The sequence below is a fragment of the Sarcophilus harrisii genome, chromosome 1, assembly GCF_902635505.1.
Source record: "Sarcophilus harrisii chromosome 1, mSarHar1.11, whole genome shotgun sequence".
In the NCBI taxonomy this organism is placed as follows: Eukaryota; Metazoa; Chordata; class Mammalia; order Dasyuromorphia; family Dasyuridae; genus Sarcophilus; species Sarcophilus harrisii.
This window is the reverse complement of record NC_045426.1, coordinates 695961223-695983082: the sequence shown is the minus strand read 5'-3', so window position 1 is coordinate 695983082 and position 21860 is coordinate 695961223. Positions and strand designations below refer to the sequence as shown.

The window sequence follows — 21860 nt, the reverse complement described above, 5'->3', positions numbered from 1 at the left end:
CGGTTGTAGGTTTTTTTTTTTTTTTTTTTTTGGTAAGAAAATTGGGATGAAGTGATTTGCTCAAGGTGGTCACACAGTTGGTAAGTGTCAAGGGTCTGAGGCTGGATTTGAACTCATTTCCTCCTGACTCCAGGTCCGGTGCTCTATCTGCTGCACCACCTAGCTGCCACTAAGACTAGTTGTATTTTAAATTCTTTCCCTTCCTTTCTACACTACAATTAGGAAGCTGCTTGTGACTTTTACAACTCAAGGATGAGAAATAAATAAAAGTCAAATTTTTTAAAGTAAGAGGATGTTTCCTATCTTTTATTGGTCATTTATTAAAGGTCAATCTTACAAAAGCACAAAATTTATTTTCAACCATAAATCCAATAATGTCTTTAAATAGACAAAAACGATCTTATCACAGATTACATGTGAGAAAACAAATATTATTCTCTGGGACAGCTCCACTTGGGGCAGGCACACTTAGGGACTACTCTCCCTCTATCAGAGCCCCAGGTGGGCAAAAAGGCCTTCAATAAGCTGGGCATCCTACGGTCAGACCAGCCGTCTATTCCCACTCCAAACAATGCAGCAGCTGTAACACCCAAATGTCCCTGGACGTTACCTTATTACCCAAATGGGGAAAGTCAACATTTCTAGGACTTCTTGTCCATTTCCAGCTCTCCAGAGCCACTGCTTCACCCCAAGAGTCAGAGAAGTAGGAGTCTTGTTTTCTAATCATTGCTGAAGACTTGCTTAGAAACTGCTTTTGCTCAGGCTTCTGCTACAATTAAATCTCTGGTGACTTGAAAAGCAGCAATGAGAGAACTTAGCTGAATCTTCTCACTTGTGCCAACAGCAAGTCTGTGTCTACAACAAACCAAAATGAAACGGGAGCCCATTAGAGATCCTGACAGTTTGAAGCAGAGGAAGCAAGGGAAGATTGTTCGGACAAAAATTATACCTTCTGGTCACTCCTCCCCCCAAAATGATATAAATAAGATGTGCGTCATGAGCCACTGACCAGAGCAAAACAAAACTCGAACCAATTTAACAGTTTTAGGTAACAGCTGTCTGAATTCAATTGTTTAGTCATTCTTACTAAATTGAAAAAATTAATATAGTTTCAAAACAAAGTTTTTGGTTTCTCCACTCCACCTCCTATGTAGCAAAAATAGCTTTTTGATTGTCTTATGTATTCAATATGGAACCAGGAGTTTCAAATGGGAACACTGGTCAAGGAATGGATTATGTTAGTGATGTTCAATGTTGGTACTTCATGGTCTCTTGTACATAAATACTTTGGTAATACAGCAATATGTCCAGAAACAAGTAAAAACCAATATGGACACTATAGTATAGGCAAAAAGTGACCTCAGAAGTAATGTATCACAAACATATAACCCATCAATCCCTAGTAAATTAGATTAGCTGTCCCACATGGATATATACAGCTTGTTTTTAGCTGGTTCACAGCTTGTTTGTTTATATACTAATACTATCTGTCTTTAAAGGAAGGCTAATTATGTTTGTTGGACCTGGTGGTTAAATGCAGCTTCTGTATACTTTGTCCTCCTATGGAACACTGTTGGGTGGCTTGTTGCTTAAATAGCCTTTAAGTCCAAATCCCTTGAGGTAATTTGCCCACTTTTGAGGCCCATCACAAATTTTCCTCTGAAGCAGACTTCCAAAACAAAAAGCACATTTTCAGAAAACATGTGGGACAACCTCTTGAGGACTTAGGAAGTAAGTACCATTACCTAACTTATTTCTACTTGTCATTTATTCAAATTGTGTGATTTTTAAATGAGCCACTTCTACCCTTAAATCTATACACCTGAACACATGTAACCTGAAGAAAGGTTATGACAATCAAGAGCAGGTATATGGATGGAAGTCTTGGCTGTTAAATTCAGAGGAAAAAAAAAATTCAAAATAATACAAATGAATCTTAATTTTTTTTAAAAAAGGCTGTACCAGTGTAAAAAATTAAAAATATAAAAGTTAGGCGGATGATGTGGATACTTACTCAATATCTGCCATTTTGATCAGCAAATGTATTCGAACTGCAGGTGGAAAGTCAACTGGATAGAGAAAGAAACATTGAAGCAAGAGTGAGTTATTCTCCATCCTTAAGGTGCTGCCCTTTCCAGAGGACATCGAATGATATTTATTTCTGATCAATATACAGATTTTGTTTTAAAACAAATATGGGTATCTTACACTCAATTTATCTAACACCAAACTAGAATGACAATATGGGTGCTATTACTACTGGATAGTCAAAATAGACAGTTTCACCTCCAATCCTTAGTGATGAAACTGTATTCTCATTTTAGAAAGCAGGTTTGGTCTCTATCAGAAGTGTCAAACAGATGCTGGGCCTGAATCCCAAATTAAATGTAATTGGAAAATATTTTCACAAAATAAATAAAAAAACAATAGAGCAAAGGTTATGTTAACATGTAGTTTTCTAAGTTAATATGCTTCACTAGGGATCCTTCTGTATGGTTTTATTTGCCCCATTTCTAATTGAGTTTGATTCCATTCGTATCGGAGCTTCTTAGCAACTTTTTCCACTCGACGCCTTTTTAAGTGAAAAAATTTTATGTGATCGCAGATATACAAATCAAACATTTACTGATAAATCATAATTTTGCACCTCCCACAATTTGTTACTGCATATGGAGTCACAACCTACAGTTTAAGAAGCTGGTCTAGATGACCGCTAAAATGCCTTTTCTAGCTCAAATTCTATGTTTCTGTTGACTATCAGTAGTGACAGAGCAGAAAACATCAGTCAAGCAACACCATAAATTTGATACTGGTGAAATAAAAGCCCAGGGAAATTTCACAGGATTAATGCTGTCTTTTACACATTGGGCTCTCCTATCTAAATCAAAATTTATTGGCTTTAAATACAATAAGAAACCCAGTACCAGATGGGGAAAAGGCTGAGACTTAGAAAATATAGTCTGTGCATCTTAATAGCTGCTGAAGTTGAATAAAGGATGCATTGCAGTGAACGAGACAGAGTCTCCCACTGAAAGACAAGAATTAAAATAGCTCTAGGTCATCATCTTTGATGAAAACTTGTGGCTCCTCTGGACATCCCACAAACAAGAGGGATACAAGTTAGTTCCTAGATAGCCAAGCAAGTTTTTTTTTTTCACTGTCCTAAAACCCCCAAAACAAGTCCTACTAGAAGACTCTTAATTTGATCAAGAATTCTTCCCCCCCAGCTCAGTGTGACATAAGACTTACAAACAATAACAATCATGATATATCCTTAGAACAACTTTTATAATTAAATGAATAGATGATGGCCATTCCTAGAATGGGGATGGAAGTAAGAGAAATTTAGAAACTTCATTCAGAAGGGGAATCTGTGCTTCTGAAAATTATACTCTGGTATAAAGTTATAGTCAAGAGGCCTCAAAAGACACTATTTCAATCAACAGCTTTTACTGACTTAGCTTGCCACATTATTCTGCTGACAGTTACTTCCCAGTAGGGGTTAAAGGGAATAAATAGTATCTGGTATTGAGTTTCTTGGCACTTAGACCAAGTTCCAGAAATAGTGATCTAAGGGGGAAATACTAAATAAATCACGGTGGAATTTCCATTAAAATGTTTCTACTTAAAGAGAGTTTCAATTTAGAACTTTGCTGTGATGAATGTGTTTCTAGATGAAGCTTGCCACTCGCCTTTCCCCAACTGTTCTGGGCAAAAGGTTTCCATGGAGGAACTATCTTCTTAAGACACATTCCCAACGACAGCACCCCCCCCCCCCCCATGTTTCTGACATTTCCCTCTATTTCCCAATAAAGAATCACGTTCCCCTTCCCAGCCTGCTTTTTCTACAATGTGGTTTCCAAGGAAAGAACCTATGTTACCTCGATGTACAAATAAGTGTATCTCTGTCAGAATATCATGCAGTGCCAAACCCTTGAGGGTTTTCAGTTCCATGATATCTGGAAAGGAGACCTGGTCAAGGGAAACACAACAAGATCTGCAGCAAAACTGAGCAAATGGCTTTTAACATACTGTGATGATGGAAACTAACACCTAGATTGCATACAATGGGCTTTTAATCCCTTTGTTTGGTTACATTTCAAGACAGGCAGCTGAGCCCTGTAATTCTTTTCTTAAAAAGGTAAATTAGTATTGCTATCTTTTTTTCTGTGTGTGATTATCACCTATATTTTTGAATGACTCTCTCTCCTGCCCCCAGAAAGCAGTTCTTTATAACAAATAAAAAGAAAAAGCTCAGCAAAGTTGAATCTCACTGAACAGGTCTGATATGATACCCATAGTCCATTAAGGAGATGCATTTGCCTGTTTGTTCTCTGGAAGCTTTACTATTTAAAATATCTTTACTTAATGAGCTTCCTGAAAAAACTAAAACAAAACAAAAAAAATGAAAACAAAAACAACAGTTCTCTTATCATTGTTGGACAGAACAAAATTAGGTAAGTTTCAGAATATACCTGTCTATTCTTTAAATAACAGTGCTAGAGAAATACTGTGTCTGCTCCATTGGTGCCCTTTAGACACTGATGTTCTGTTCTAGCCAATTCTGTTTTAGTGAATTGGCTAGAACAGAGCATCAATGTCTAAAGGGCACCAATCCGATATACACTGTCCCTCCTCCTTCCTCCTGGCTACAGTCCCATTTCAGCTAGAAAGAGCTTTAATTTGGTGTCAAATTCTAATGCCGCTAAACCCGCGGTCACCTCTCAGCCTTCTGGGTGACCCTGGCAAAGGATACTCCTGTACGCTGTGGTGAAGTCCTGGTTCAGCATCCAGTCCAGAATGTTGGCGATGTCAGTCTTGAGCGGGTGCCCTGTGCAGGTATACACCGTCTCCTCGGTCACCTTTCCAAAAGCCATGTTGGTGCTCTGTCCAGGAAGAGGAGACCAGATTTGTGGGACCACAAGTAAAGAGGAAGCTTGCCGGGTCCCAGGCTTGCCCAGATGCCCTGTGGGATCCAGGCCAAACTCTGGCCCTGCAATGAGACCTTCACTGCGGGAGAATTTTCCATGCCGAGAATGGGACTCTTAGATTCCCTCTAATTAGAGAGCACTCTTGGCTCCTCATAATTTTGGCAGCATAATAGTTGAAAATATTTTTAAGTGCGGGAAATGCTAAATTTTCTGTTAGAGGTTAGAAAAAATAAAAGTAATACTTTTCATCCAAGTTCACATATAATCTACCCCCACCTCCATCTCCCTTCCCCCTGGAGTCTGTCTATGTCCTGTGGGTGTATGGACCCCACATTAAGAATCCCTCCTACAGAATGGCTGAATAAATTGTGGTATATGAAAATTATGGAATATTACTGTTCTGTAAGAAATGACCAACAGGATGATTTCAGAAAGGCCTGGAGAGACTTACACGAACTGATGCTGAGTGAAATGAGCAGGACCAGGAGATCATTATATACTTCAACAACAATACTAGATGATGACCAGTTCTGATGGATCAGGCCATCCTCAGCAACGAGATCAACCAAATCATTTCTAATGGAGCAGTAATGAACTGAACTAGCTATGCCCAGAAAAAGAACTCTGGGAGATGACTAAAAACCATTACATTGAATTCCCAATCCCTATATTTATGCACACATGCATTTTTGATTTCCTTCACAAGCTAATTGTACAATAATTCAGAGTCTGATTCTTTTTGTACAGCAAAATAATGTTTTGGTCATGTATACTTATTGTGTATCTAAGTTATATTTTAATATATTTTAACATCTACTGGTCATTCTGACATTTAGGGGAGGGGGTGGGGGGGTAAGAGGTGAAAAATTGGAACAAGAGGTTTGGCAATTGTTAATGCTGTAAAGTTACCTATGTATATATCCTGTAAATAAAAGGCTATTAAATAAAAAAAATTTAAAAAAAAAAAAAAAAAAAAAAAAAAAGAATCCCTCCTACAGACAATATGGAACTGTAGAAGTTCTGAGTAAGGAATATAAGTGGTAGCATGGAGCAGTGGATTAAATACTGCAAGTGGGGGCAGAGAGACCCAGGTTCAAGTCCTGCCACAGACACTGTGTGACCATGGACACGGCTTTTAACTCGTTGGGTCTCAGATCCACCTACAAAATGAGGAATTTGGAATCAGCCACCTCTGAGGTCCTGTCCAGTCTCCGAATGACTTGGCCAGATTTTACTTGAGGAAGACGTGGCAACTGCGTGATGGGTGAATTGGAAGCAGAGACAGAAATTAGCTGGGAAGCTTTGGAAATGATGAAAGCTCAAGGCCACATGGACCTGAATGGAGGGCGGGGTGGGGAAAGGCGGCATCTGAGCTGAAAGAAGGGGATTTTCCAGTGAAATGGAAATTTCCCTCACTCGTGGGGGAAGGAACCAAAAATGCCCCTGAAGTTTCAGGCCTGAGACTTGGCTGATACTGGTATAATCAACAGAAATAGCCGCTGGGAGAACAAGTGGGTTTGGAAAGGCTAAATTAGTTTGGGATGTGCCGAGTCTGAGATATCTGTCCATGGGACACTGCATTGAAAACTTCATCCGAAGGCTGAGCTGTAAGACTCTAAGGGACACAGAGAAGTGATGCTGGGACAGACAGACAAGCTTCTAAGCCAGTAGCACAGAGAACATGATCGAAGCCAGGGCTGACATGAGGAAGGCTTAGGGTAACCTTTTGGGGGATTGCCTTCCAAGTGACTCCTCAGTACTTCTCCTCCTCACATTTTAGGGGAGCTCACAGTCATCATGAGCCCTTATTATTTAAAACATCTTTATTTTATTTAATGAGATTCCTGAAACAACAAAAAACTCCTTATCACTTTGTGGGACAGAACAAAATTATACGAGAGGTTTCAGAATATACCTGTCTATGCTTTGAATAACGATGCTATAAAAATACTGTTATCTGCATCACAGGTGCCCTGTGCACACCAATGTACCTTGTTACAGCCAATAACACTGCCCCTTATTCAGGGCCTTTCTCGTTGTGGACTCCTCATCTTATGGACAAGCTGTTCTGCTTCTTCCCTCCCCGGGGACCTTACTCCAAGGCAATTTTAGGACGAAGCTCAAAGTCCAATCGTACCTGCAAAATGTTCAGGGCCCTTCGCATGTCACCACTAGAAAGGGTGATGAGAGCTTTCATTCCATCTTCACTTATGTCAACCCTATAAGAAAAGCAACAGAAATTTAAATAATGTGGCAAATGCTCCCCAAGGGAGAGAGATTTTAGGATCCCCAAAATGCAGGTTCCAGGCTTGACTGAGAAACGATGCAGATTTTTCTAGTCTCGTGCTTCAAGTACTGACAACAAAGATCACCTTGTCTCAGCCTAACATCACAGATCTCAAGCTAACAGAGATATCAGACCGTTCTCAGTCCAAGCCCCCCATTTGGGATCTGAGGCTCAGCCACATTGAGTCACTGGCCCAAAGGGGAAGAAATGCTGCTTCCTCTGTGTCTGACCATGTAGAACATGCTGCTAGTCACGAGGATCTAGAGAAATCTGCAGCAGAAAGGACACGGATCTAGCCATATGCAGTCTCTGCTGACAAAAGGAGAGTAGGAGTAAATTAGAAGGGCCTCCAAGGAAAAAGGAAGGAGTTAAGGAAAAGGATGAGCTCAGTTACTTTGGGGAAGGGGATGGGTCAAAGAGTGGAAGAGGAAGGCAGCTGATGGACACCCCATCCTGTTATGTCGAGTTCCTTCCAATGTTCCATCATACTCACTTCTCTTCTTCTATGACATGCTCCAGGCGGGGAACCATCAGCTCTGGAGTCAAGGGACCAAATCGGAACCTGGTGCATCGAGACTGCAGGGCGGGGATGATCTTTGACAGGTAATTACAGATGAGACAAAACCTGGTGTTCTCTGTGAATTTTTCAATCACTGGAAAGAAAGGTGGGAAACATACAAATAAACCTCCTGGGATTCTCTAGTGAGATGACTGAAGGATAGACAGAGACCTTAGGATTAATATTCCAGGGGCTCCACAGGGTTTTGAACTTTCATGTCATGGGAAGGATCCAAAGGATGAAAGAAAACAGGGATGCAAATAGACAGGGAAGACGTCAGATGGCTGAGCTGCAGGAACCTGGAGCTGGTGGGTGGGCTGGGCTCCCCCTTTGCAGGACAAGGAGGCCAAGTGGAACTGGCTCTCATTTTGTCCTTGTCCCCCAGCAGCAGACAACAAGCTCACTGAGGACAGAGATTATTCCCCATTGGTCTTTCAGCATATATTTAATGACTGGTTCTACCACATCTCCTCCCAAACATGACGTGTGATAAACTCTCCCAGGGAAGGTTCTCCCTGATGCTACTTTGATGACGATGATAATGCAGCCCCTTTTGCCCCCTGCCCCCCAACTCTAAGAATAAAGAGAGACAGGAGATTTCAGTGAGACTACACTGCAGGGACTTTCAACTTGGTCTGGGAACTCTAAAAGGGTTCTCAGGAGAGATAACTTAGATGACAGGAACCTACAATCTTAGGCTCATACGCTTCAAGTGCTGATGCTGGTGTTTGCTCAGGCTGGAAGTCACTCCACTCCAGCCAGATGTCAGGGAGAAGCTGCCAAAAATTTCTCGGGCTAGAGGAGATTCCAGGTTGAGGAGGAATTAGCCACTTCATAAGCATCTATTGCAATCCACACACTCCCACAGAAACTTCTGAAAAGATCAGATCTCTCCAGGACAACACTTGAGAATCGTAAAAGGGAGATGCCTATTTTTAGATATTTTTTATTAGATTATTTTTTATTAGATGCCTAATAAACACGCTTTTGGAGGAAATCAGCTCATTCATTTTGTGAAGAGCGAGTCAAGGTCCTCTCACACCAAAGCATCCATTTGTCAGACCGTGAAGAAGAAATCTCAATTTCCTAAGAGTTCCTACAATCATATTTTTTACCTCAGAAATTCAAGAGTACAAAGATCATCCTAATAGTGGAATGAAGGATTATCCATCATTCCCCACAAAAGACTTCCTGGAGTTTGGACACGCTCACGGCATTACAATCAAGCCCGGCTAAGGTGGCCGAAGGAGTTAGTACCCGGTCGTGGAAGAATTCCCAATGACCTGAGCTACTGGGAAGATTACTTTTAAACTTCTCAATAAGCAGCAGAAAAAGCACGACTTTCACACTGAGACCTGGTAGATCCCCAGCACCTTGCTGTGGGCAACTGTTATGGAACGCTCATTCCACAGGGGATACTTGGGTACAAATAAAGAACATGAAAGAGCACGTTAGCTCCTCTCACCTCTTCTCAAGGCATTCTGAGCATCCTGGGTCATTGCATCTGCCTCATCCAGTATCACGAGTTTAAAACCTTTCCTAGTTATAAAAATAAAATAATAAAGTTTTAGAAGAATTTCTTCAATCTTTCACCTCTTGGTCACGCAAGGAACCCTAGCTCTAAGGAACCGGCAGGAAACGGTAATCCAAAGCTTGCTCCTAACAAGCAGCCCAACTTCAGTAAACAAAGGCAGCCAGCCACCACGAAGGAGCCTGGGCTCAGGCTTGGCCACAGGGTGAAGACATGTGGAGGGTGCTCACAGACCCTTCAATCTTTCAGCGTCAAGGAACCAACTGTTATTGGAACCTCTTTGGCAAGATAATTATTTAAAATAAGCAGCTGCAGTCGCTCCCAAAGCCTCTGCCCAGAATGTCCTGCTTCTTAGGTCCAGCCTCCCAGTGTATACCTGGCCATGTGCTAGGACCTACCATCTTCCTTCAACTCTCTTATATTCTACATTTGTCCCCTCAGCCTTCATTGTCCATAACTTTTGTCATGACTCCTTGTCCTAAGGAGTGACCTCTTTTTTCAAGCTGAACATATTTAGGTGCTTTATTATTTTTTTCTATGTATTTTCAAATGTCATGCTAAGCTAGTCTTTCCCACCCTTAATTCTTAAAAAAATCAACTATCTGATAAAACTTAATGAAGCGGCGACCAGTTCTAGGTCAACAATAAAAACAAAGATAATTATTTCTTCAAGAATTTGTTAATAGAGGCCCTGACTGAATAGTATTTTAAAATGTTGGGGCATCTAGGTGGCCCAGTGGATACAGCAGCAGCCCTGAAGTCAGGAGGACCTGAGTTCAAATCTGGTTTCAGACACTTAACACTTCCTAGCTGTGTGACCCTGGGCAAGTCGCTTAACCTCAACTGCCTCAGCAAAAATAATAATAAAATAAATAAAAAATAACATGTTATGTAAAATTTGCCTTGGATAATGTTTTTGGATTGTCATGTCTATTATCTACCATGCAGTCTCTCTGATATAATGATTCTTTTATGTGGCTGAATTTTATTAAGTCATTCTATCTTTATAAGATGGTAAAAGAAGTGGTAAAGGGGATAGTAAGTTAGGCTTTTACTTTACTGTTCAAAATCCTCAGGGAGAAAATGTGCTCAATAGTTCTTACTTAAATATCGTCCTTGTGCTGGCAAAGCTCAGAATCGGTCCCCGTACAATATCTATTCCTCGGTCATCAGAAGCATTGAGCTAAAGAAAGAAAAGACCATCAGAATCGATTGGGGATAGAAAACTGTATCTATTGTACACAAATACTTGGCTTTAATAAAGCCTCCAAATTCATTCCTATAGGATCAAACTCTTCAGAGATACTGAGGAAAAGAAAACACTAAATGAAAAAGCATAGCTTCTAATTATTAAGCGATATTTCTAAAAATCAACTGTATTTCTTTCTTTCTCATCATTGTCATTTAGAGGATAAGTGCCCTCATGTATGTTAAAGAACAATGAATTGCCTGCTCATACTGGAAAGCAATGCGGAAACAAGAGCTTCTTAAACTTTTTCCACTTGTGACTGTTTTTCACCTGAGAAATTTTTATGTGATCCTGGATATATAGATATATAAAATAGGAATACAAACCAAACATTTCTCGATAATAACCATAAATTCGCAACCCCCTAATTCCAGTTATGTAAAAAGCTGGGAAGTAAATGATGCAATACCATAGAGAATGTTTTCATAAACTGAAGAATTTTTACACAAAGCAAAGAATGGTTACCTTGGCAGTTATAATATTGACACTATTTCTGAATGGCCAAAGAAATAATAGAATGTATGGAAATGTAATATTACATAATAGAATATAATAATATATAATATTTTAAACTCAGGAGAGGCTTAACAAACTTGAAGGGAAAAGATGACCCCAAAATGTGGCAAAGTCCTGAATACTAAAAGTCAGGAGCCTTTGGAGAAGTTTTCTATTAATCAGTACTAACTTATACCCTTGTAAAGTCACTGGCAGAAGTAAACTTAGAAATGTCTCATAACTAATTTGGTCTCAGGCCACTAACTGGGCCCGTGTGGCTCACTTTTCAAAGCAAAATAAATCAGGCTACTACATTACTGAAGATCTGAAGACAGACTGGAAATCTTGGTTAATTCTATAGCCAAAGTGATAGCCACAGGGATGATAGCACTATAAGTCTTGTTGTACTTGTTTAATCCCAGCTCAGACTCTTACTAGTAACTTCTTTGAGCCTCCATTGCTTCATCTATAACAAAGGGTTAATGATAGCTGGAATATCTATGGAGTCATAGGCTTAAATAAGAGAAGATACGGAAAGCATTGTGTAAATGTGAAGCTTTCTAGTAAGAGTGAACTCACCTCCAGGACCATGGAGTTGAACTCTTTGTCTTTGTAGAGTTGTTTGGCACAGGCCAGAATGGTGGATGTCTTTCCTGTCCCGGGGGGGCCATAAAGAAGCAGATGTGGCAGTCGATCTTCACTGATAAATTTTTGGACTGAAGACAGAGAAGAGAGAAATCATCCCATCTTGTATATTTACCTCCTTATGTGAAGAGCTCCTTTAGCCCATTCCCAGGATGTGGAAACGTCAGTGCATATTCTAGATTGAGAAAGCACTGAAAAATATTTTTATGTTGTCATTGGAAAGATTATGGCAGGACATTCAAGTTCTTCAAAGGGGAGGACAATGGTTGCTACCAATGACCTCTAAATCTATGATTCTATGACACTCACTGGTGCTTAGGATATCCTGATGAGAGATTAAGTCATTCAGTGTCTGTGGTCGGTATTTTTCAACCCTGAAATAAGAATAAAAGATTTTAGCATATAGTGAGAATTTAAATTCTATTGTGTCCCCACTAAGAATCCTCATGCATTTTAAATTATTTGTGGAACACAAACTATTACCCATGAGGCAGAGGATTTTACCTGTACTTGTTGGTTCCCAAAGATGATGCGGGCCAGGGGCAATGTGGTTCAATTAGTATTAACTCTGGATTCCAAATCTCACTTCTGCCACAACTACCCATGACCTAGGGCTTAACCTCTCTAGGTCCACTTTCTCATCTGTACAATAATGGATTTAGATTAAATTGCTTTCAACTCTGGATAAATGGGCCTTTTCTTGATAAAGCACAATTACTAATTTCCTCAAATTGAATTCAATTGAACAGATATTCATTAAGCTCCTATGTGCAATGCATTATGCTCAGGCTTGAGATAAAAGCTCCTCATTCATCCATAAGCAGCTCACGGTTGATGGACCTGATCACTGTATTTCTATCTGAAGGACCTTCGCATGGGAGGGGAAAGGTGACCCAGAGTTATGGGCACAGCAATCTGAAAACTACATAGTCACGAAAGACTTCCACAAGGGGGTGCCATCTGAGCTGGACCTCACCAGAAGCTAAGGACACAGAGGAGGAGGGAGTGAATTCTATGCATGAAGAACTAACAGTTGGCAGAGGGAGCGCCAAGTCTGGCAAACAAACCCATCAAGTTGATTGGAATTTGGGGAAGAGTGATGTGCAATGATGGTAGGAAGCCGGACCAAGTAGGACCTTCAATTCCAACCTAAGTGTTATTATTTTGCCCTAGAGGCAAGAGCAGGAGTGTGACAGTCAGGGATTGCTACGTGAGGGATTGCTCAGAGAGAGGAGACGGGAATAGGGAGACCAATGAAGAGGCTACTGCCATAATGAGATGAGACCAAAGGGCCTAAATTAGGGCAGTGGCCATATGACCCAAAGTCTTACCATCACTGACAGAGATTGGAGACAGACTACTGAAAGAAGTCACAAATTGGGATCAAGTATTCACTGTTAGTACCTAAAACCTGTATTCTGCTCTCCCTAACATTTTTCTCATGCCTAGGATTCCTTCTGAGACAGAGGAAGCTGAGCCTCTTGTTATAGAGTAACTGCTCATCTAAGTGGGCTCCGGTCCCTTGGCCTGGGTTCAGTTTCCTGTTGAAGGAATAGGGGGTATTGGGCCCAGAGAAGAGAAGATGGTAGGGAGACACGGCAGTCTGTGTTTAGTATCCGAAGGATCCTCTTGGGAAAGATGGCAAAAAAGCAGATTTTTGAGTTTTGAGTCAAAGAAGACTTCCAAAAATCAAAGCCTCAAAGTAGTCTGAGGAGGAAGCAGATTCTCCTTCTATGCTGTTTGTCCTTCGCTCTTCAAGAGGACCAGTGACATCACAGGGCAACATCTTGACTCATGGGGCTCACAGTCCTCAGTCTCACTCCTTCTTCCGGAGTCATGGAGATCCAGTGGCAGGACAAAAGTCAAGATGATCTGGCAACGGCCCGCAATGCAGCAGATGGCCCTGGTGTCTTCAATGACTGACCCAATGTCTGACCCAGGTCTTGAGTGCTCCACAGCACCTGCTTCTGCTGTCCTCATGGCCACTGGAACAAACTGTCCCCACTAGGGAAAGTCTTCACATGCTTGGGGTACCCCCCCAACTTACTAATGGGTTTGAGGCTCATTGAATACTCTCTATCTGGTTTAGCCCATTTGCTGAGACAGTTTTACTGGGATGTGGCCACTGTGCATGCTACAGTTTCTTGGAGCCACAGGTAAAAACTGGGAATAGATGGATATCAAAGGTGGATGAGTGGCCCTGAGAAGGGCTTGGCAGTGCTCCCAGCTGAGACGCTAGTCCTCCCTGAACACCCCATATGCCCTATTCTCCTTCTTTATAGAGGAAGGGGAAAGAAAGGAGGAATTAAATAAAAGAATGAGGGAGGATATTAAAGGATTCTGAGATAAGAAGAGGGAACACCCAGCAAAGGCTCCCACTCTTTTAGTAAAAAAGAGATGTGAGAAAACAGAAGACGTGAGGGTTGGGGCTTGAAGACAGAAAAAGTTGGAAAAGGAATTATGAAGAGTGAGAAGAGAATCACTGGGGAGCAGGGAATAGAATGAGGTGGAGCTATAGGACTGAGGACCTTGTTGGCATTACATAACATCAGTTTATAGTGGACCTGATCAGCGTGACTGGACGTGATTTTGTCCTGATTTGCTCAGCAGGACACCAGTGGGAACACAAGAGGCAGCACATAGGAAGCAGGTCATAGCTCAGTGGACAGAGTGGTAGGACTGTGGTCAGGAAGACCTGAGTTCAAATCTGACCTCAATCACTAGTGGTCTGATCTTGGATAAGTCTGGATCTATCTTGGGTTTTTTTATTTTGTTTTATTTTCTTTTGAAATTGTAAAATGGAGACAATAGTTAAACCTACCAACACAGAATTACTATAAAGATTAAACAAGATATTTGTAAACTGCTTAGCACACAGCAGATAAATCATCTCTTCCTTCCAATAGGACAAGAGTACAAGAAATTCAAGAGTAGATAAAGACCTGTAATTGAACTAAAGGATCAAAATTGGGATGGGAGGAAAATGGAGCCATAGCAGGGGTGATGGCTGGGAAAGTACACTGGGGAGTTCATGGGAAATGTGACGAGTTAGGGGTAATAAAGCTCAGAGAGATAAGCTATGATTAGAATGGCATGTCAGAATTTTTAATCATGTATATATAGCCAAGTATATGCAATATTCCATATCTACTGTGCCACCTCTGTAAAAAAGCGAGGGAGAAGTATTTCCCCAAATCTTCTCCAAAGAGATACTTGGAAACTAAAATCAAAATGAATGAAAATGAAAAAGTATTCAGGTTTTTTTTTTTTTTGTGGGGTGGGATAGGTGGGTTCTGTTGACACTGTTTTATCACTCAACCAACATACATTTATTAAAAGCTTCTTATATGCTGGGAACTAAACCTGATAGTTTGAGACAATGTCACCCCCAAAAAACAAAAGGCAGTTCATGCCCCCAAGGAGCTTACACCAGGGGAAATAACATGCACACATAAACTGACGAAAAAAAATAAAATAAACACAAGGTAATTTCGGGGGGTGGAGGAGAAAGGCAATGGTAGTTGACGGAAGATCAGGAAAGGTCCTGGAAGTAGGAGATACCACTTGGGCTGAGTTCTGAAGGAGGCTGGAGATTCTGAGGGATGCAGGTGAAAGAATGCACTATATAGGCTTTGGTAGGGCTAGTTCAAAGGTTGGGAGATGGAAGATATTAGAGTATGTGTAAAGTCAGTCCAATTGAACTGAATAGAGGGGAATAGCATTATACCCAGTCTGAAAGGGCTATAAATGCCAATCACTAGAGTTTGCACTAGATCTTGAAGGCAAAAAGGTCTCCCTGACATCTTGTGAGTAGGAGTATGACACTGTCAGACAGATGTTTTGGGAAAGTCATTTGGCAGGTATGGGGAATTTGAAGGGATGGGGATGGTGAAGAAGGAAGCAATGGCAAGCAGTTGCCCAGGTGAGAGGTGTTGGGGGCAGGGGTGGAGGCAGAGACAAAACATGCAGTGGAGGTAAAGCTGATCATACATAGGAACTGGTGGGAAATACAGTCAATGAGCTTTCTTGGTTCTACTTACTTCACTCCCAAGTATACATATATTTTCCCCAGCTTCTCTGAATTCCTTCTATTCATTGTTTCTTATGGCACAATAATATTCTGTTCCAGGAGTCTCAGATCTTTCACAACTTGTTTATTATTTTGCAATCGGTGGGCATTGGCTCGGTTCTTTGCAACTGCAAAAAGTGCTGTTTTTCAGCACTGATTTTCAGCAGATCCTCCAACATTGACAATGTTATCAACCTGGCCAATTCTCTGGGTATGAGATGGAATCTCAGTGTCTTGATTTGTAATTTTCTTTTGTTAGTGGATTTGTGAAAACCTTTCTAATTCCTTTAGAGAAAAGGAAAATGCCTAGTTGGGAGATGGGAGTGTCTTTATGTGAGGAATGCCACTATTTCTAAGAATATATAGGTCCAGAGGAGTAAGGTAAAAGGAGATTAGAAAGGCAGGAAGGGGCTAGCACTGGAGACAGGAAGACTCACTAGCAGGCTGTTACAATAATCCAGGTGTAAGCTGATGAGGGTTTGCACCAGTGAAAGCAGGAGACAGTGACAGAGGAGAAGAGGGACATGTATAAAAGATGCTCCAGAGCAGGGGTCCTCAAACTTTTTAAATAGGGGGCCAGTTCACTGTCCCTCAGACTGTTGGAGGGCCGGACTATAGTAAAAACAAAAACTTTGTTTTGTGGGCCTTTAAATAAAAAAACTTCATAGCCCTGGGGGAGGGGGATAAACGTCTTTAGCTGCTGCATCTGACCCCTGGGCAGAAGTTTGAGGACCCCTGCTCTAGGAGATAAAACTGACCAGAGATGTTGCAGAAGTGAAAAAGGACAAGAAGTGCATTAGAGGAGAAATGGACAAGAGATGTTGCAGAGGTGAAATGGACAAGAGATGCTTTGAGGTAGAAATTGATCAGAGATGTTACAGAGGTGAAATGGACAAGAGATGTTGTAGAGGTGGAAAATGACCAGAGATGTTGCAGAGGAGAAATGGACAAGAGATGCTTTGAGATGGAAATTGATCAGAGATGTTGCATAGATGAGATGGACAAGAGATGCTGAAATTGACAGGCCTTGGTACCACATCTGATGGGGAGGCAAGAGGGGTTAGAGAGATAATAAGGAGCCCAGGATGACTCCTAGGTTGTGAACCCAAGGGATGGAGGGGATGGTAGCGCCCTTGACAGTTACAGGGAAGGTAGGGGATAAGGGGGGAAGGATAGTGAGTTCTGCTTTGATATGATGATTTTTAAATCTGTTAGACATGCAGTTCAAGACGTCTGAAAAGCAATTGGATATATGACTGGTGATCAGTAGATTAGGATCAGAAAAAAGATTTGAAAATCATCAACATTCGTCAATGCATCATTAAATTAATAATTCATTAAATTCATTTGAATTGATTGGATCACTAAGTCATATGGGAAGGAAAATAGAAGAGGGCTCTCTGGACAGAGGATCCAGCAAAATCTGGGGCTGAGAAAGTGGTCAGATAGTCAGGGGAATTGGAGGGGGAGGGGGCAGCTGGGGGTCCCGAAGGCCTAAAATAGACAGTCAAGGAGAAGGAGGGACAGCCCATGACCCTCAATTACTTTCACTGCTCTCGGCCTCGACCTCACTTGGTGCTCTCTGGGGTCGCCCCCAGCTCTAATTCTAAGACCCCACGTGTCTCTACCTTTCCGGGCCTAGGGTTCCTCAGGTGTCCCCCTCCAAGGCTTCCGGAATCGCCCCCGGACCCCGGGCCCAAACCGGGGCCCCTCTCCAGGCTGCCGGAATCCCTGCCCCGCCCCCGCTCGGACGCAGCCCCCTACCAAGGCAGGTTCCTGCTTTTGGTCACAGGCTGCTGCTGCTGCTGCTGCTGCTTCCGGACAGCCGGAGCCTCCATGCCGGCGCTGACAGAGAGCGGACAGATCCGAGAACCGCGCGGAAGCAACTAGACAGCTGCCTCTCAGTTCCCGCCACCACTCGCGCGCGCCCGCGCCTACTCTCGTGCGCCTCCCCTGTTCTCGCGAGGCTTGGCCACCATCCCTGCGCCTGCCCTTCTACTGCCTTTCCTTAGCCCCACCCCCCATTCCAGGAGTTCGCCCAGCCCATTTCGGTTGCTAAGGCTTAGAGTGGGTTGCTAGGTAACCGCGAGGCTCTCGTGCAGCACAGGCGCAATCTGGCAGGGCCTATCAGAGGCAAGGGCAGAAGACCGAGCATCTCCTCCTGCTGTGTGCCCGGGGCCGGGGAGACTCGGCGGGATCTCTGGTAGGAAGGAAGAGTAAGGTCCGGGAAAATGAGGGTGAGTATGGAGGAAAAGCAAGTGTGACCGCAAGGAGCCGGCATGGATCCATCAAGACGATGCTACCCTTCCTGCCGCATTAAAGCAGTCCGCATGTAATCTTTCCTTTCTTCCTTCCTTCCTTCCTTCCTTCCTTCCTTCCTTCCTTCCTTCCTTCCTTCCTTCCTTCCTTCCTTCCTTCCTTCCTTCCTTCCTTCCTTCCTTCCTTCCTTCCTTCCTTCCTTCACCGGGCAGCTGGTGCAGCAGTGGGGCTGGAATCAAGAAGACGAGTTCAAATCCAACCTCAGATACTCCGTGGCTTGTGTGATCCTTGGCAAGTCACTTAACGCTGTTTGCCTTAGTTTCATCATCTGTAAAATGGGTTGTTCATAAAATCTACCTCACAGGATTGTTATGCGGCTCGAATAAGAAAATATTTGTAAAGGAACTTAATAAATGGTTATTCCTTTATTCATATACTCCTTCCTCCCTTATTCTTACCTCCTTTTTCTTTCCCCTATCTACCTTCCTTTCCTTCTCTTCCTTTTTTCCCCTTTCCTTCCCTCCCTTTTTCTTTCTTTTTTCTTTCATTTCTCTCTCTCTCCTTTCTTTTTTCTCTTCCTTCCTTCTTTCCTACCTCTCTTCCTACCATCCCTCCTCCCTTCCTCTTTTCCTTCCTTCTTTTCTTCCTCCCTTCCTCTCTTCCTCACTCCCTCCTTTTGTTCTTTCCTTCCCTTTTCCTTCCTTTTTTCCTCCTTTCCTTCTTCTTCCATTCTTCCTTCCCTCCTCCCATTCCTTCCTTCCATTATTAGTGCTTCTATTTATTAATTCACTCACTCCCACATTCACTCACTTATTATTATTCCTTCCTTCATTCGTTCATTATGAGTGAATGAAGGAAAAAAGGAAGGAAGGAATAATAAGAAGCTTTTATCCAGTAACTGCTAGTGCCAGGCACTATGCTAAGTCTTAAAGATATCTAGACAAAAAATGAAAGAGTTTGTGCCTTTGGGGAGATAGTAATCTATTTATTTGAGGGAGGATGCTTGATTATTCCCTTAGGTTTACTTCCCTAATACCAAGTAATTAAGTCTTATTGATTTTACCTCCCCAATATCGCTTGCACCAGTCTCCCTTTTTCCTACTTTTATAGCCACCAGTAAGGCAATCAAATAAACATGCATCTATCAAGGTTTTATTAGAACCATGCACTGTGCTAAGCACTGGAGATACAAAGAAAGTGAAAAACAGAAACATGATCCTTGTCCTCAAGGAGCTCGCATTTGAATGGGAGACAATGTATAAAACATTCTACATACGATATATTTTTAAATAACTATTTATATAGCACTTTATACACATCTCATTTTCTTTTTACAACAACCTTACAACAACACTGAGGGACAGTGAACTGGCCCCCTGTTTAAAAAGTTTGAGGACCCCTGCAATGAATTCAGAACTCATTGAATGTTAAGAACCAGAGTAGCCATTAATGATTTGATGCCCCATATGTTATAAAATATTTGTAGTAGCCTCTTTATGGTCGTAAAGAAATGAAAACTGAGGGATTCTCATCAGTTGGAGAATGACTAAACAAATCGCGGTATGTGATTGTGATGGAATATAAGCTATAAGCTGATGAGTTAATTGATTTTTAGAAAAACATGGAAAGACTTGCATGAAATAATGAAAGTTAAATGAGCAGAACCAAGAGAACACTGTATACAATAATAGCAATATTGTTTGAAGAATAATTGTGGGCACAGTGGATAGAGCATCAGCCCTTAAGTCAGGAGGACCTGAATTCAAATCTGGTCTCATTTACTTAACATGTCCTAGCTATGTGACCCTGGGCAAGTCACTTAACCCCAATTGCCTCAGCAAAATAATAATAATAATAATAAAAGAATAATTGTGAACAACCAGGTTTCTCTGAGTATTATCCATTCTCAAATCAACTATAAAGGACCCATGAAAAAAGGTGCTGGCCATCTCCAGAGAAAGAACTGATAAATAGAAATATGCATAGCATGGTTTTACATATATTTATAAATTGGTGTCAAATAGTAGGGTTGGGAGGGAGAAGAGAAAGCAGTTTGAAACTGCTTTAAATAATATTTTAAAATAATTTATGTCACCTTGGAGGGACCAATTCTAAGACTATTCTAATAGTCTAGATATGAAATGATGAGGGCCTAATGCAGTACTTAAGGGATCTCTGCTTAATCTTATATCCTTGTGATAGTCTTTGAAATCAAACACTTGAATGAAGGCATAGTTTAACAGTTTAAAGCAGCAAACATTTCTTAAGCCCTATTTCATGTAACACATTGTTCTAGCTTCTAGGAATATAATGATGAAAATTAAAAAAAAACATCTGAAACTTCAAGAATTTTATATTCTTCATGGAAAACATGACATGAAGCTGGAGGCGGGGGGAAAAGCGGGGAAAGATAATGTATTGATTTATAAAGAAATATATTTGTACAGAGCATTCAGATTTTTACAAATTGTTTCATGTTATTTGAGCCTCTGATAACCTGTTAAGTGTTATTATCTGCATTTCACAGATGAAATCAAATAAATCTCAGAGAAATCAAATAACTTACTTGTGGTTACAGGGCTGGTGAATGTTAGGAGCTGAATTGGAAAAAAAAAGTCAAGGGTCTGAAATCTCCGATAGCCTAGAATGTTGTATTACATGGACCCTCCTATACTACCCTTAACATATTTAGAACTATTTCAAGGTTTCCCTTTCTTTTCTTTTTATTTATATTATCATTTTTTCTGTCCCTCCTCCCAACTAAAAGCTCTTCCTTGTAATAAAGAAATATAATCAAGCAAAATAAATTCTCACATTGGTCCTGGGTGACATCGTATATTTCTTTGGGTACTTCTAGTCTTTCACCACTGCCAAGAGCTGGCAAGGTTGCTTTATCATCACTCTTATCGAATTATGTTTGGTCATTGCATTAACCGGAGTCCTTAAGTCTTTCAAAGTTTTCTGTTACAGAATTGTGGTCCTTGTAGAAATTGGTTTTCCAGTTCTGTTTACTTCACTCTGCATTACTTTGCACAAGTCTTCCCTTTCATTTCTATCATCATGTCTTATAGTGCAATAATATTCCATTACATCAATAATTTATCCATCTATTCTTTAACTGATGGACATATTTCTTATTTCCAGTTCACTGCTATGACCAAAAATGGGCATTCATATTTTTATACATATGGATCCTATCCCTCTGTCCTTAATTTTCTTTGGGTTATATTTCTAGTAGTAGCAGCTCTGTTGGGTTAATGGGAATATATAATGTTGTGACTTTTTGAGTAGTGTTCCAAATTGCTCTCCAGAGTAATTGGACAAGTTCATAATTCTACCAACAATGCACTAATTTACCTCTTCTCGTATTCCCTCTAACTAGTCATTTTCCTTTTTTGTCATCTTTACCAATCTGATGGATAATAGGTAGAATCTGAGTTGTTTTAATTCGCATTTTCTTATTAGCAATTTGAAGCATTTTTCCTTATGATAATTTCCTAGATACACAGAGAACAGACAGAAATATATAAGAACCAGAAGCTCTGAGATATTTTGATAATATTAATGCCTTTTTCTACAATATAAACTATCCAATACAAAGCACAACTTTGGTAGTTTGTACTTTTGAAAACTGTCTATTCCTATCATTTGACCATTTGTCTATTGAGGATTTATCCTATGTAAGGATAAGGATTAGGACTGGACTTGTGATGTCATTAGTTAGTCAACAAGCATTTGTTAAGTGCCTACTATGTTCCAGCAGACAGCTAAGTGAATCAGTGGATAGAACACCTGACCAGAGTCAAGAAGATTAGAATTCAAAATTGATCTCAGA

General features: G+C 41.0%; 1 protein-coding gene across 1 annotated transcript; it reads right to left on the bottom strand.

Moving 5' to 3' along the window:
• Positions 1–272: 272 nt before the first annotated feature.
• Positions 273–17706, bottom strand: RFC5 (replication factor C subunit 5). Its single transcript, XM_003761179.4, has 11 exons — positions 17531–17706; positions 12007–12071; positions 11632–11768; positions 10412–10491; positions 9243–9316; positions 7712–7871; positions 7069–7150; positions 4757–4886; positions 3882–3959; positions 2015–2069; positions 273–855 (listed from the first exon to the last, which is right to left on the bottom strand). Exons 1-11 carry the CDS (start codon positions 17602–17604, stop codon positions 759–761), a joined length of 1032 nt encoding a protein of 343 aa, XP_003761227.1. The 5' UTR covers positions 17605–17706; the 3' UTR covers positions 273–758.
• Positions 17707–21860: the final 4154 nt, after the last annotated feature.

Coding starts and splice junctions, on each gene's coding strand:
- RFC5 (XM_003761179.4), bottom strand. CDS start 17,604: ATGGAGGCTCCGGCTGTCCGGAAGCAGCAGCAGCAGCAGCAGCAGCCT. Junction 11,769..12,006: donor TCAGGATATCCTAAGCACCA/GTGAGTGTCATA, acceptor CTCTGTCTTCAG/TCCAAAAATTTATCAGTGAA. Junction 2,070..3,881: donor ACACTTATTTGTACATCGAG/GTAACATAGGTT, acceptor TTCTCTATCCAG/TTGACTTTCCACCTGCAGTT.